This window comes from Haliaeetus albicilla, chromosome Z, assembly GCF_947461875.1.
Source record: "Haliaeetus albicilla chromosome Z, bHalAlb1.1, whole genome shotgun sequence".
Lineage (NCBI taxonomy): Eukaryota > Metazoa > Chordata > Aves > Accipitriformes > Accipitridae > Haliaeetus > Haliaeetus albicilla.
Window position 1 is genome coordinate 10,528,097 of NC_091516.1, and position 14,109 is coordinate 10,542,205.

The 14,109-nt window shown below is 39.1% G+C and overlaps 1 protein-coding gene and 1 long non-coding RNA gene across 6 annotated transcripts in view; one reads left to right on the forward strand and one right to left on the reverse strand.

The window, feature by feature from the left end:
- The window catches only part of CWC27 (CWC27 spliceosome associated cyclophilin), a 118,754-nt gene extending 115,931 nt beyond the window's left edge, over positions 1-2,823 (forward strand). For 2 of the 3 annotated variants that reach the window (XR_011323157.1, XR_011323156.1), the window contains one exon: positions 2,408-2,562. Coding sequence is in view for 1 of the 3 variants with exons in the window: in XM_069775940.1 (XP_069632041.1) it covers positions 2,408-2,570 (163 nt within the window). In the remaining 2 variants the exon portion in view is untranslated. Of the gene's footprint in view, positions 1-2,407 lie in introns of all 3 variants that reach the window. The other variant, XM_069775940.1, reaches the window with a different exon arrangement.
- Positions 1-14,109, reverse strand: part of LOC138683732 (uncharacterized) — a 72,025-nt gene that overhangs the window by 26,773 nt on the left and 31,143 nt on the right. The gene's annotated exons all lie outside the window — the stretch shown is intronic.

Genomic DNA, 14,109 nt, shown 5'->3' on the forward strand with positions numbered 1-14,109 from the left:
TCAAGTATTTCCATAGGACAAGGTAACAGACAGGCATGCTGACAATGCTGTACACTAAGAGATTTATGAAACCTATGTGTCAAAAAACAATTGTGATGAAAAGCCTCAATATTTGTAAGATTTTTCTAGAGCATTCAAACAGATCCCATATAGTCTATAGCTTTGAATTTTGTCCGGTTTCTTTAATAGTACTATATCGTAATCTACAGTAACTGAGCTGGTTCTCCCTCCTTCCTTTTCTTAATGTATGGAGATTTGCACTAGAGCTCTTTAAAAACCTGTTTAATTCAGGACCTTTTACATGCTGCAAGAGACTGATAAAGCAATATTTCCTTGGTCACAAAACTTTAATTCTGATACTGACTTGTTTTTCCTGGATTTTTGTTCACAAAGCCCACAGACAAAGACATCTAATGCTATAAAGCTTGACATGCTTAGATTCTGTTCAGTATAGTTCTTACTACTTTAAGTTGTCCCATCAAAGTCAAAGATGGGTTTGCATTTGATTAATACAGAATCCAAACATAAGTGGGGTTTTTGCCTAGGCATTTTTGTTTGCACTGAAAAATCTTTCAATTCCATTTTGGTTTTTTTGTTAATTGAACATATGAATGTTATACTTATTCTTTTGATTTGTAAGTAGCAGCTTTACTATGACTGTATACTCAAAAGTCTTGCTAACTTGTCAGTAGAGTACATTTACAATCAGTCAACTTGTAAGCATTTGATTGTTGATTTTCTTCTCTTTTCTTCCCATCTCTATTTAAGTAGAGTAAACAATTTATCTTTTTGTTTAAGATTTTGTTTGTCCAAACTAAAACTCATAGTCTTCTGAGAGCTTCTATATTAATTCTCACCTCAGTGATACCTGCTAATAAGGCCATACTTGATAAGCTTCAGGCTTTCCTGCCACTGACTACAGCTAACTACTTTTGACTCCAGGATATCACAGAATGGTTTGGGTTGGAAGAGACCTTTAAAGGTCACCTAGTCCAAACCCCCTGCAATGAGCAGGACATCTTCAACTAGATCAGGTTGCTCAGAGCCCCGTCCAACCTGACCTTGAGTGTTGCCAGGGACGGGGCATCTACCACCTCTCTGGGCAACCTGTTGCAGTGTTTCACCACTCTCATTGTAAAAAATTTCTTCCTTATATCAACTCTGAATTTACCCTTTTTTACCTTAAAATCATTACCCCTTGTCCTATCACAATGGGCCCTACTAAAATATCTGTCCCCACCTTTCTTATAAGACTCTTTTAATTACTGAAAGGCCGCAATAAGGTCTCCCTGGAGCCTTCTCTTCTTCAGGCTGAACAACCCCAACTCTCTCAGCCTTTTCTCACAGGAGAGGTGTTCCAGCCCTCCGATCATTTTTGTGACCCTCCTCTGGACCTGCTCCAGCAGGTCCATGACTTCCTTGTACTGAGGACCCCAGAGCTGGACGCAGTACTCCAGGTGGGGTCTCACCAGGGAGGAGTAGAGGGGCAGAATTACATCATTCAACCTGCTGGCCACGCTTCTTTTGATGCAGCCCAGGATACAGTTGGCTTTTTGGGCTGTGAGTGCACATTGCCGGCTCATGTCCAGCTTTTCATCCACTGGTACCCCCAAGTCCTTCTCTGCAGGGCTGCTCTCAATCCCTTCATCCCCCAGCCTGTATTGATACCAGGGATTGCCCTGACCCAGGTGCAGGACCTTGAACTTAGCCTTGTTGAACCATTTGAGGTTCACATGGGCCCACTTCTTGAGCTTGTAATGGTGATGTTTTCAGATTACTGGGAATGTGCTGAAATGGGGAAATACCTAACGGGGCAGGGGGGGAAGTTTCTAATCAGCAGTAGGGAAAACATTGGATTGAACAAAGCAGTAGTTTAGTCTGGTTGTTCAAAGAGTTAAAAAGCATGATCTGAACCAAGTTAAGGTGGAGCAGCAGAATGTGAAGCATTCCCCTTTTGGTATGTGTACCTACTACAAGCATTTTCCATAGAAGTTCTTCCTCCCTTTTTTAAAACCCTAACGGTGAAAGAAAGTCCAAAGTGATTAATAAGAAAACTTGAGAAACACTCCCTGTTCCTGGGAAAACTATTCAGTACATTTGGGAAGATATGCTAAATAGAAAAAGACAAGACAAGAGAATTCAGTACATGAAATAAAATCCAGCAGAGCAAACTCTAGCTGTATTTTTCAAAATGGGATTTCACAAAAGTGGTTACCTTAAAATATTAGGGTCTAATAAGAAAGAAAAAAACAAACAAAAACAACAACAAAAAAACAGCACAACTTGGATTTTTTTTGCTATGCACCAAAAATAAGTCACAGTGCTAAAATCTTGCCATGTATGTCATAATTACAAATCAGAACTTTCTGTTCTTTCACTGAGTTTGAGATATGTTTTATTTTTGTAGGATGTCACATGTACTTCAGTTTGAAGACAGAAGCAGAAAGGTGAAAGATGCAAGCATGCAGGATGAAGACACTTTTGAGATTTACGATCCACGGAATCCTGTAACAAAGAGGAGAAGAGAAGAAAGCAAGAAGATAATGAGAGAAAAAAAGGAAAGGAGATAAAAAGAATGTAAAGCTAGCCAGAGCTGCCTTGAAAAGTGACTGTAATAAAGCATTGGCTGTTTTGTAAGCTGTAGTTCCTAAAAATATCACTGGACAAGTGTGAAAAGGAATCCCTCAAGAACCTGTCATGCAGTTTTGAAGCAGAGCTATCCTTTGTTTCTTAAGTTGTGCAGTCAAGTGCTGTCAGTGCATTCATTATCCAACCTCTCTAAAGGTTTTTAGAATTATGTGTTTAATAAAACAGCTGACTTTACTTTTGTCTGTACTTTAATTACGATAGTCACCATCATTGTTTAATCAACATATGGTAATCAAAAAGTTTTCAACATAATGAGAATTTGTCTAAGAGTGAAATTAGAAGATAGAAACCCCATATGCAGGCTTTTAAGATTTTCTGCAAGTATAATTTTACTTATTATTTTTTTAAAAGCATGTAAACAATATAGCAGTAAAGGCTGCCTGCCTGAACCACTCTGTTGCAGAATTAAGATGATGTGCTTGCACTTAGAGTGCTCCCAGCTTTCTTGAAACAAACTAAGTTTAATTTGAGAATTTGGATATTTTCTCCTTCTTTTCAAATACATATTCCAATACAGATCCCAGCTTGGGAAGCTGGGATAATACACAGTTTGAGGAATGTTATTTCACTATCTGTACCACATGAACAAAAAGAGAATCTATATGTTCCTTAGTGGTTGCTTAAACTGTTGCAGTACCAAAAACATCCCTCTGGTAGAATTTTTACTGCTTGGTTTGTTAATTAGTCCAGTACAGAAACAGAAATAATGTGATCAGTCTCATTAAACACATAACCCTGTTTTTAACAATTATTTTACCATCTAAAAATGAACAGCTCAAGTTTCCAGTCTATAGACTTTCCACAGATCTTTCCCCGCCATGTGCTAGTATTTTTACAGAAAAATGTGAATTTTCAGTGCTCCTTCATTACAGCATTTCTGATGCTGCAGAAGCATGGACTACCCGTATGTGCAATGGAAGAGTGAGCACAAGTGAGCAAGGTCATTAAAAAGTGCAACCAGAGGAGTGTTTTGCTGATGTTGTTTTTAGAACAAGTTCAGTAAGGTATAGTGTCCTTATCAAGCTGCCACTGCCAAATTTCTTGCTAGGGTCTGAGGCGTGAGATACATAAACCTGCATCAGTGGTTAATATGGCCCAAATGTCAGAGGTTAGATTAATACAGACTATTGCTTTAATGTGCAGTGCAACCTTTGAGATAAGAAAGAAAGCTTGGAGGTGTGATGTGAGATCCTATATAAAGCTGTCATTATCCTCCTCTTAGGCTGAGTGAACTGTACTGTACCATGGTGTTAAGTTAAGAGGGGTTACATTCTTAAACGTGGCCATTCACAAACTAGTGGGTCAAAGTTTTTTAATCATCAAGTCATTTTCTAGTCAGCCTGCTATTGGCAAAATCAAGAACAACTAATGTCACATGCTGTTATCACTATTCATTGCTTTCTTTGTGGAGAAAATTTTAAAACAGTCATTACAGGAAATGAGCATATCAAACCCCATTCTGATGGCGATGGGAGGAGAAAGAGAGAGTGAGTGTGTGCATGCCTGTTGGCAGAGGAGGTCAGTATGGGGAAAGTGAGGGCTAGTTCTAGAAAGAAACTTGAGCATCAATTCCAGGAGACAGCTCCTGCCCCTGTAATAGAAAAATGTTCTAATTACATATTTTTCCTGTAAGCTAAAGTAGGGTACATGAGTCAATGAATGGGCAAGTTGACTAACACCCCTTTTAGCTGAATCTTTTTGCCAACTACCTGCAGCAGCTGTGTGTGTGCTGTATTAGATGATTCCCATTTTTAAGCACTAGACAAGTACAGGGAGAAAAGCTTAACTTGGCGTTTAGGGCTCTGCACAGTAAGAAGAGGTCTGAAAGGCTGGACCTTGCATACACAGGACTGATAACATCACAAGAACAAGAGAGTAACTATGCTGACATTTTCTTGATAAGTGAAGTGTGTATTGAAAATCAGTAGATATTTTTCCAGAGATACTATATCTTATGTGATTAATGCTTCAGTTGAAACCAAATGTGTTGCCTGTTGAAGCTAATTCCAAGTACTACAGTGTTATGCTTTGTGCTAGGAAAGCACAAAGGCTGGCCCCAGTGGAAGGATGCTTACCCCATGCAGCTGTCTTTCCTGTGTCTAATGAATACCACTTCAGGTGTAATGGACATTTACTGCATTAAGCCCAGGTTACCAGTAGAAAGCTGGCATGTGCTTTGCACTAAGGCTGGGTATGTGGCAGTTTGCATTTTGCTCTGTACCAAACCCATGCATAAGGGTAAGGATATTTCGATTAAAATCCTTCAGTTTTAATTGTGATTATGAATGGAAAATCCACTTTATCTTGATGGGACAGCTAGAAGTGCCAGGCCCTGGATGCTTTTTGAAGTTATTCGGAGTACATGTGTCTAAAATCAGTCCTATGCCACAGGGGCTTGACATGGAGCCTTGTGCAGGCAGAACTCGCCATGAGGGAGCATCAATGACAAATGCTACAAATAAATGAATTCAAGCGTTTTTTGGCTATGAATTCTATGTGATAAAAATATTTTATAATACTTACTTCCCAGAAACATAGAGCCTCTAAACAGTTTTTAATAAATTACAAGTGATTGTTACAAGTGATACTAGTCTTCAGGGCTAATCAGCCTTGCATAGTATTTCACAGCATTCATTGAATAAGCTTCTCTTAGAGTTCTCAGTTCACCTGTATTAATGCCAGTCAGTATTTCTTCAAGAAAAGAAAAGCATCTGCCTTTATTCCTTTCCTAGGGAAAGAATAAAACTATGCTTGTAGGAGAGACACCACATCTATGCAGTGAAGTTACTTTCCATTTTACAGAAGGCAATTTTAATAGGCATCCCTGTTCTTATTTTGTCTTCATTCAACACGGTGACAAAACTTTCCTAGCACTGAGGACTGACATACACTATGCTATGAGAACATTAGAAATGTGCTAAAACTAGCAGACAGATGATCTCAGCTAATCAACTGAGAATCACTTAGAAATGGGCTAAGGTGTCTAAATTTTATTCATTTCACTAATGCAAAAGTAGTTCTGCATTTCATGTAGGAGACACCTGCAGCAAAGTTATGAAAAGCTGATGTCAGAAGCACACTCTCAAGTAACTGTCCTTAAAACCAACACCAGAGTAAGAACCTTGAAGAAAGAAGTTGAAATGATGACAGTGCTCTGAAACAACTAGTTTTGCAATGTCAGAGCTAGCTCCCATACTGCCAGGAACAATCCTGCCTGTTTCCCATACTGCTAGGCCAGCAGAAGCATCTTTTAACTCGAACCTATTTCATTCATCATCTGGTGTTGCTATAGTTACATGAATGTTGAATGCTACAGGATTGCAGTATTTTTTTATAGACTATGAAATACATCTGTATGCTCAGATGTCAGTATTTGTCAATACTGAAAAGCAAGTGGAAAATGCATTGTGGACATGTGTCCGCCTCCCTCTCTGTGAAGCAGAAGTCTTGTGCTAGGTTAGTGGCTGAAAACTGAAGGAACGATTGGTTTTGTGGCTGTAGAAAATATTTGTTCTATGGTAGTGAGATTTTTCACTGACTATATTTTCTTGAATCTTTTTATTAAGCAGCTCCCATGTTCCACCCTGGTGGCTAGCACCTCACCTATCTGTATAAACATGTGAGAATAATTTCTGTGTAGTTGTAGAAAATAGCTAGGAACATTTGTCTATGCACTACTAATACAAAACCAGTGTTTTGACACTTGTGAAGTTTTCCTTCCTAAAAGATGCTAATTATTTGCACAGATCACCCAGCTTGAAGATGCATAGCACAATGTTGGGATGTAAATAATTTCTGTGAAAAAGTCGCTGTTCAGAATTGCAGGATATACTCCATTTCCTCACCACCACCTGCTTTTTTCATTGCTCATTTCAATAAGATAAAAATGGTGTAAGTCCAAACTGTGACTGAATTTTGAGTTAGAGCACAAAGGCCAGGACTAACTCTTTTTAGTGGCAGCTAAATTGCAATTTCAGTGTATTAGCTTTGCTGCCAGCACAGTGGGCCAGTGCTGACCAACAGTCTGTGAGACAAAGAGCCCTTCCAGTCATGCCTGCCTTCCATGTAATGGGGCCTTTCCTTTCATTAGAGGGAATTTAGCTTTCCTAAATGAAAAAAAAAAAGGTGGGGGAAAAGTCTTAACATCCCTGCACAGAGCATTCTGTTGGTAAAGTTGACATTTTTGTTTCCGGACCAGCTGGAATTGAAGTAGATAAGGTCCTTCTAGGCCATATCTGGTAATAGCAAGATCCTCAAGGACAGCTTAAAGGCTTGCCTCATGAATCCTGTCGGTGATGCCAATGGCTAGTACAATGTGCCCTTCTGCTTTGGAGCTAAAAAACCCTGAAGTACAACTAAAGCTGGTTTATTTCTGCCAAATAGCCACTACGCCTAAGCTGCTAGGGGTGTAGTCTGCAATGCCACATTACGTAGCTTTCCCTGATCTGCTGGCTTGCAGCATGAGCATGTTTGGGAAGAGGTTGTTCCCATACTGTCTCCTTTCCCCAGCAGAACGGTGTCTGAACATGAATGGTTAAAATAACTGCACACCAATGTTGTCTGCTTTCGTCTAGAGGACCTCAAGTTTGCAGGAGACACAGTTATGTGTTGGCAACATAAAAACTTGCCTCAGACAGAATGGATAGCTCCAGACTCTGCCTCATACTGGCAGAGACATGTGCATCTGTCGTTACTTAAATGAGGACAGACTTAGGTCATTAGAAGATGAGGGGACTCCTACGTGTGTATTCTCAGGAAAAGATGTAGATATTTGCTTACATCTTTCACTGTAACAAAACACGAGCTGATGATACAGTGGCTACACTTAAAAGATTCCTGCTAAAGTATATACAGCCCAGAGGATGTAAACTGAAAAGTCAGACCACATCTCCTGATGTTTCTTATCCTGGTATAGAGTGTTAGACCAACCAGGAATATCTACCAAATGTCGCCAATTAAACACAAGCAGCTGAGTGCCTTATATAGGCAGGAGGTACATCAGAAAGAGATGATACTGAAATTCCTTGAGGACTGGGAGCACTGGTAACAAGTATCCATCGCTACCCTGAAGTGCGGCTTCCAGCTCCCTGCTTCTTCCTGCTCCTCAACATACATGTGAATTCATTCAGTCTCAGTCAGAGGGACTGCCTTATCGCAGTGCTGTTGCTGCTCCCATGGCCTCCTCTTCCTGCAGCTACATTACACAGGCTCAGCTCAACAAATAATTTACCTTCCTTCTCAGGCAGCACCTCAGACGGAAAAGTGTCCTGGTGAGTGCATGCTCGTGTCCATCAACTCTCGTCCCATTTTTGAATGTAGATGATCATCATTTGATAACACACACCTGCCCTGCAAGTACCATAAGCTCACCATATCCCAGTCTAATGCCATAAAGCGATTCCCCTCCACTTAGCCTGGTCAGACATGCCATATTCCAGCTTGCTAGTTGCAGATTCCTCATGCAGACAGACAGAAACCTCATACCCACAGTGGGGCACTCTGATCAATAGCCTCTGGTCACAAAATCTGCAAGGCACCCAGGGCAGGTGGCACCCAGCCTGCCGCTGGCCAACCGCCTGTGCACCTCAGCTGCTATCACAACAGAATAACTTTCTGAATTAATTTTCTTTTTCACAGTACTGTGAAACAAATACTTGTTTTCTCTGGACAGGATTTCTCTTCCACTTCAGTATCCTTTTTTTTTTTTTTTAAGAACCCTCTCACACAGCACAAGTTTAATTTATAAGATACAAATTGGAATGTTTAAAAATGTTTAAAAAGCTACTGCACACTTGTGCAGGTTTTTCTTATGCACCTCACACAGATGCCTCCTCAGACTTCACCACCACACTCTCTCATCATCATGCCTTCCCTGTCAGCTACTATTACTGAAGGGCCAGAAAAAGGATTTATATCCTCCTTCTCCCCCTTTTGAAATGGATAGCTATTACATTTACAGCTAGGCTCTGTCCCAGTGTCCTCTCAAACTATGTCTTTCTGTGCTTGGCTTCTCAGTGTAGAGCTGCAGAATTTGTACACCCTTAGAAAAGCCACACTTAAGCTGAAGCTGCATTTTATTTTATGATGTGCATGTGTAGTTTCTGTACATACTACAAATGCAAAAAAACTGAAGTTCAAGTTTCAGTGAGCAGACTTATAATTGATATTTTAACTTTATTATGTTTAAGACACTTTCTCTGTACATCTCACTTTTTTTAATTCCTGAAACACATAGCAAAATAGCATTGTACCAAAAGCACTTTCTGTATTCATTCTTGATCATACCTTTAAGTCATAGACAAAGGATGAAAGCTGGAAGTTGCTAGAAATACCTAATATGCCAGACTGTTACACTAAACTGACATCACTTGACTAAGTGTGAAGTGCCTGCTACTCAGAATAATCTGACCACAGAGTGAGGATCTTCTGATTATAACCTACAATTGGTACTACTTCAAAGCAGTACAAAAATCTGAAAGCTAATTTGGGGGAAAAAAATTCAAACCTATCCTTTTCCATTTTTTTTTTTAAACATAAATTGGTTGATAGTAACCTTCTACTCCTAATGCACCATTAAAAAAAACCACAAGGACCCTACCTTAACAACTCTAAATTTACAGACATGAAAGGAGACTACAAACAAGACAGAACCTTCTCAAAAAAAAAAAAAAAAAAAAGAAAAAAGAAAAAAAATCTGTTCTTAAACCGCAATGCATCAGAAAAAAAAGTTGCATTTTCAAGAATAAACTCTCCAAATCTATATGAAGGAGTTTTGCCATATGGGGAAGGTAGAGGGAAAATCTACTGTTCTTGACTTAGATCACATGGAAGAGAAAACAAGTCCTGTTATAAAGAGCTTTTTCTATGGTTCTTATTTTTAATTTATGAAATGTACTGGCTGTGGAACAAAGCAGGATACAACAGCCATATTCCTCAGTCAAAGAGAGTCACAAAATGAAAGTCCAGTCCAATATTCATAAGGTTATTTAAGCTGTACACTTGCTCCCCTTTAGGATTTGCTTGTAGTAGCAAAAGGGCACATTTACAGAATAGCCCTAGGATAGCCTTTAGTTTTGACAGCTTCATTTTGGCAGCAATAAAGCACTAAAAGCTGAAGCTTTTTATATTGAACACAGTCTGGAAGATCATGTTTTTGCAGCAGCTATTGAAAAGTTGGCTCCAAAATCATGCGTGCTCTTCTTCAGTAGTAACTTCTGAGTCAAACAGATTTAATAGAACACTGCATTCGAAGGATACTTCTTTCACCTGCTTCGACTGAGTGCCTCTCTATGTTCTTGGCAAGCAGTGAGGAACACTGATTCACAAGTGACCTTGTATTTTTCCCAATTCTTTTTTGCAGCTTCACCATGTGAATGGCCTGTATGATCTGACTTGTACTACCAGGTATTGCACCCTTCCGTTTCTAAAGTTATCTCACTGGAATGACAGAGAGCAACAGTCAGTATATAGTCATTTTAAAAAAGATTTCCATTACAGCTACACTATACTCTCCCTTACATGTACAGAATATACAAACCAAAATGTTTACACATTAAGCACAAGAATTATTTCAAATGATAAAGCATGGGTTGGTCCCATTTGTTCTTATGCACTGGAATAGACTTGGCAACATGGTATAGTAAGCATGAACATCTGACTAACGATTCAGGGGGATGAGCTGGTAAATGGGATAGTCAATTATAATATCTATCCCTGCATGACAGACTAGGAAGGCAGTTTTTAAGATGATTGACCCTTGAGGGGAAGCAGAAATATGCGTGTTTTAATAGAGAGCAAGATGTTGTCATCTAGAGCACCCAAACAATCAAGTTATCCCTGAATGACACAGAAAAATATATGAGAGCTGTAAAAGAGAGAGGAAGAAATAATTCTGACCCAGCTATTCCAGACTTACTTATATTTATAATGTAGGCAGAAGAGTCGCCTTCCAGTGTTTCCTATCATTTTATTTTATGAAGACAAAAATCATCAGGCAGATAAACCACAGTAAGCAATGTTTGCCTCTGCCAAACAAAGATTTTACATAAATGTCTTCAACTAAAAAAAACCCCCAAACCAGCATACTTCAACCTCTAAATCTGATGCACACTACTGTTTTTTGTTTAATTTCAGGTGGTTTCACTGCTACAAGATGAGACCTCATGTACCAGAGAGACCAGAATGTACTACTTCACTGTCATATAATTTAGGCTCAGTCATACCTCAGCCAATATTTTCATAAGGTCACTTTGCAAAAGTATGTCTAGCCTATCCAAATGACAATATTTTTTATGCCAAAGGTTTTGCTTTAGGAATGGAAGTATTCCAACTACTGTTTAATAGGCTATATGGAGAGGCTATGAAAACATCATTTGTTGCACACACAGCTTATGTATATAATATAGACCTAAAGAGTACAGACTGATCATTGGCAAAAGATCCTAAAACTGGCCTCAGTGAAAAAAGCCACAAAAGCAATGAGCTTTTGATTTTTTTCTCTCTGATATTATTTTTTGAATTCCTGACCTTAACCAGAAATATGAATGCACAAGTGAGAAATACATCTAAATACCTGGATTTTCAAAATGCAAAAGATATTTCAAAAGAAAGAGAGTTACTAACACAGGCATATGGCTTTTTACAAGCAGACAGGACAGTGTATTCTCAGCTACAGTCTTAGAACAGGGAATGGACAGGAGAGGAATGGCAGGAACTCTGATAAAAAGCTTTTTAGAAATACTGAGGTGAAAAAAATACACTCTTCATAACCAAAGTAACTAGTACCAGACCAAGTGTTTCAGAAGGCCATTAGGAGGTAAAGTAAAACAAGCACATTTGTTTCTTCTCAAGTTCTGTTCTTAGAAGACATGCTTTGTCCATGGACTTTATTTCTAGTCAGTTTGTAACAGTTTTTTCTGGTAAACTACACTTCTTCAGGGGTTGAAACCTGCACTGTGAATTCATCATTTTTACTGACTAAAATTATGGCGAGAATGCAATATATTTTTTTGGTGTGAAATCTGTCCAGATATTAGTACTTATTCTTGTAACCTGTGCTGCTTAAAAAGGCTAATTTATTCAGGAAGTATGCTGTTTCATTGGAATAACAAGAGTTCTCATTGAATACTTACCTAATCACAAAGCTCAACACTTAAAAACTGCAAAAGGTGTTTGTTCCTGTAAGTCTGTCATTCTTATCAAGGACACTGGCATTATTCCTTAAAAAAAGCCACTTGCCTGCTGTCAGAATCTCTTCAGTGTGCCAAGGAGGATCCTAATTCTTATGCTGTGAATGACTGAGATGATTACAAAATCCACACCAGACAAGCACTGCCATATGCAACAGAATATTACAGCACTTGAAAATCACCTGGCATCCAAACAGTCCGAGTGCATCAGACTCATTAGGATAGCATAAGTAAGATTTGGAGGAACAGAAGCAGAAGAGGAGACCCCACAGGTTGAGGAAGGAGCTGGAAAAGTTCTGCAACTATGTAAGGATCTTAGCTGGGTGACTGTGGTTCATAGGCCTGGGAAAAGCCAGCCAGGCATTTTGAGTAAAAGTGTATGGCATAAGAGGCTTCACAATACATAATATATCCACTACATAATATTCTATGATAGTTCTGCTTTCAATATAGAAAATCAGTGTTTATTTACCCTACAGAACTGTGGAATAGCAGCCATTCTTCCTCTGTTATGGTGCCATCTAAGTCCATGCTTTTTGACAGCACCAAAACATGCAGACATTTGGGGCTTTTTACCATATGAGAAATACTACAGAAGGGTAAGCAGGCAATTTTTTGTTTTGTTTTGTTTTGACATTGTTTTTTGTGAATTGGTAGTCAAAGAAGCTATATTACCTGGACTAGCAGCAAAGAGTGGAGTGTTGCTCTCTCACATCTGGCCATTCTATAGTCTGATCCATATTTCACAAACATCAGTTGGCCTTTCAGTTGTCAGACCACAGGTTTAGTACAGGTTCCAAAGAGGATGACGAGAGGCAAGGAAAGAGCTTCAACAGTGACAAACTATTTGTTATTTCCACAATAATACCATGGGGCTTTTGGACTAGTGGCCCCCTGTGACCACAGAAAACCACAAACGTTCAAATCCATTTGAGCAAATCAATATAATATCACACAGCTATGGACAGACAGCGTGTGGCTGCTGATCACTGTGTGTGGAATGTAGTTTTAGAAGAATAATATGTTAAACTACTCGGCTGAAGGGCAAGTCCAAAGACATCTCGGACAAAGATTCAGTGCCTCAAGTTATCTATTGATTTCTACCTTGAATACCTCAAGTACACATTTTCTGAATGGTCTGAATGCATCTAAAAGATATTTATTCACAGACTAGTGAATAAATATGCACTATACCCCTCAGAAATTTAGGCAGCATTAGGAAAGAAGAATACAGGCAGCAACTCTAATCATGGGGAAAAGGATGATATTGTACAAAGATCAAACCTGACTGAACAAAAGTTAAGTCCAGACTCATTTAACAGTAATGAATTAATCAAGAACCTTTAGTACCAGAGCTACACTGACAGCAAGTGGGTCTTTGTGCAACACAAATATTCCTGAAGCTTCTCTTTTCATGCTTTTTTGGCTCTGTGCTTATATAGAGCACGCTCTTTTTACTGAGTTTTCCAAGTTACAATTATATAGCCACTCAGCATGATTTCAGGTCAGAACAGACAGGACATAATGAAATGTACCTTCATCATTTAAGAGGGAGGTTTGTCTAACCTTTCTCCCTCAATACCCCATACATCCCCAACACGGTCTTTTCCAATGCATGACCATTCTTGTCTTCAGATATATTTTCCTAAAATCTTACCTAAATCTCCCTTGCTGTAGTTAAGCCTGTAAATTCTTGTACCACTCTGAATAACACTCTGCTCTCTGCAGCAGTATTTTACATGTTGGAAGATTTATCATGTCTCCTCTCAACTTTTTCTTCTCTAGAATAAACAATCCCAAATTTTTAGTTCTTCTCTTAACAATCATTTTTTGTATATCTCTAAGTCATCCCTGCTGATCTCTGGCTTTTCTCCCAGCTGGCCTGCATTCTTCTTTACCTGTGGTACCTAAAGAAGTTTGGGCACAGCAGTCTAGATAAAGCTTTACTAGTGCTAAGAAGAAAGGAATGAATCTTAACTTACAGCAGCCCTGTCTATTCATCCAAGTCTGGGCTTTGCTTCCCCCTTCTCCATTTACACAGTTTTTTTAAATGATGTTCAGCTTGTAAACCATTATAATTCTCGAATCATAGAATCATAGAATGGTTTAGTTTGGAAGGGACTTTAAAGATCATCTAGTTCCAACCCGTTGACATGGACAGGGACACCTTCCACTAGACCAGGTTGCTCAAAGCCCCATCCAACCTGGCCTTGAACACTTCTCTCTGGGCAACCTGTTCCAGTGCCTCACCACCCTCACAGTGAAGAACTCC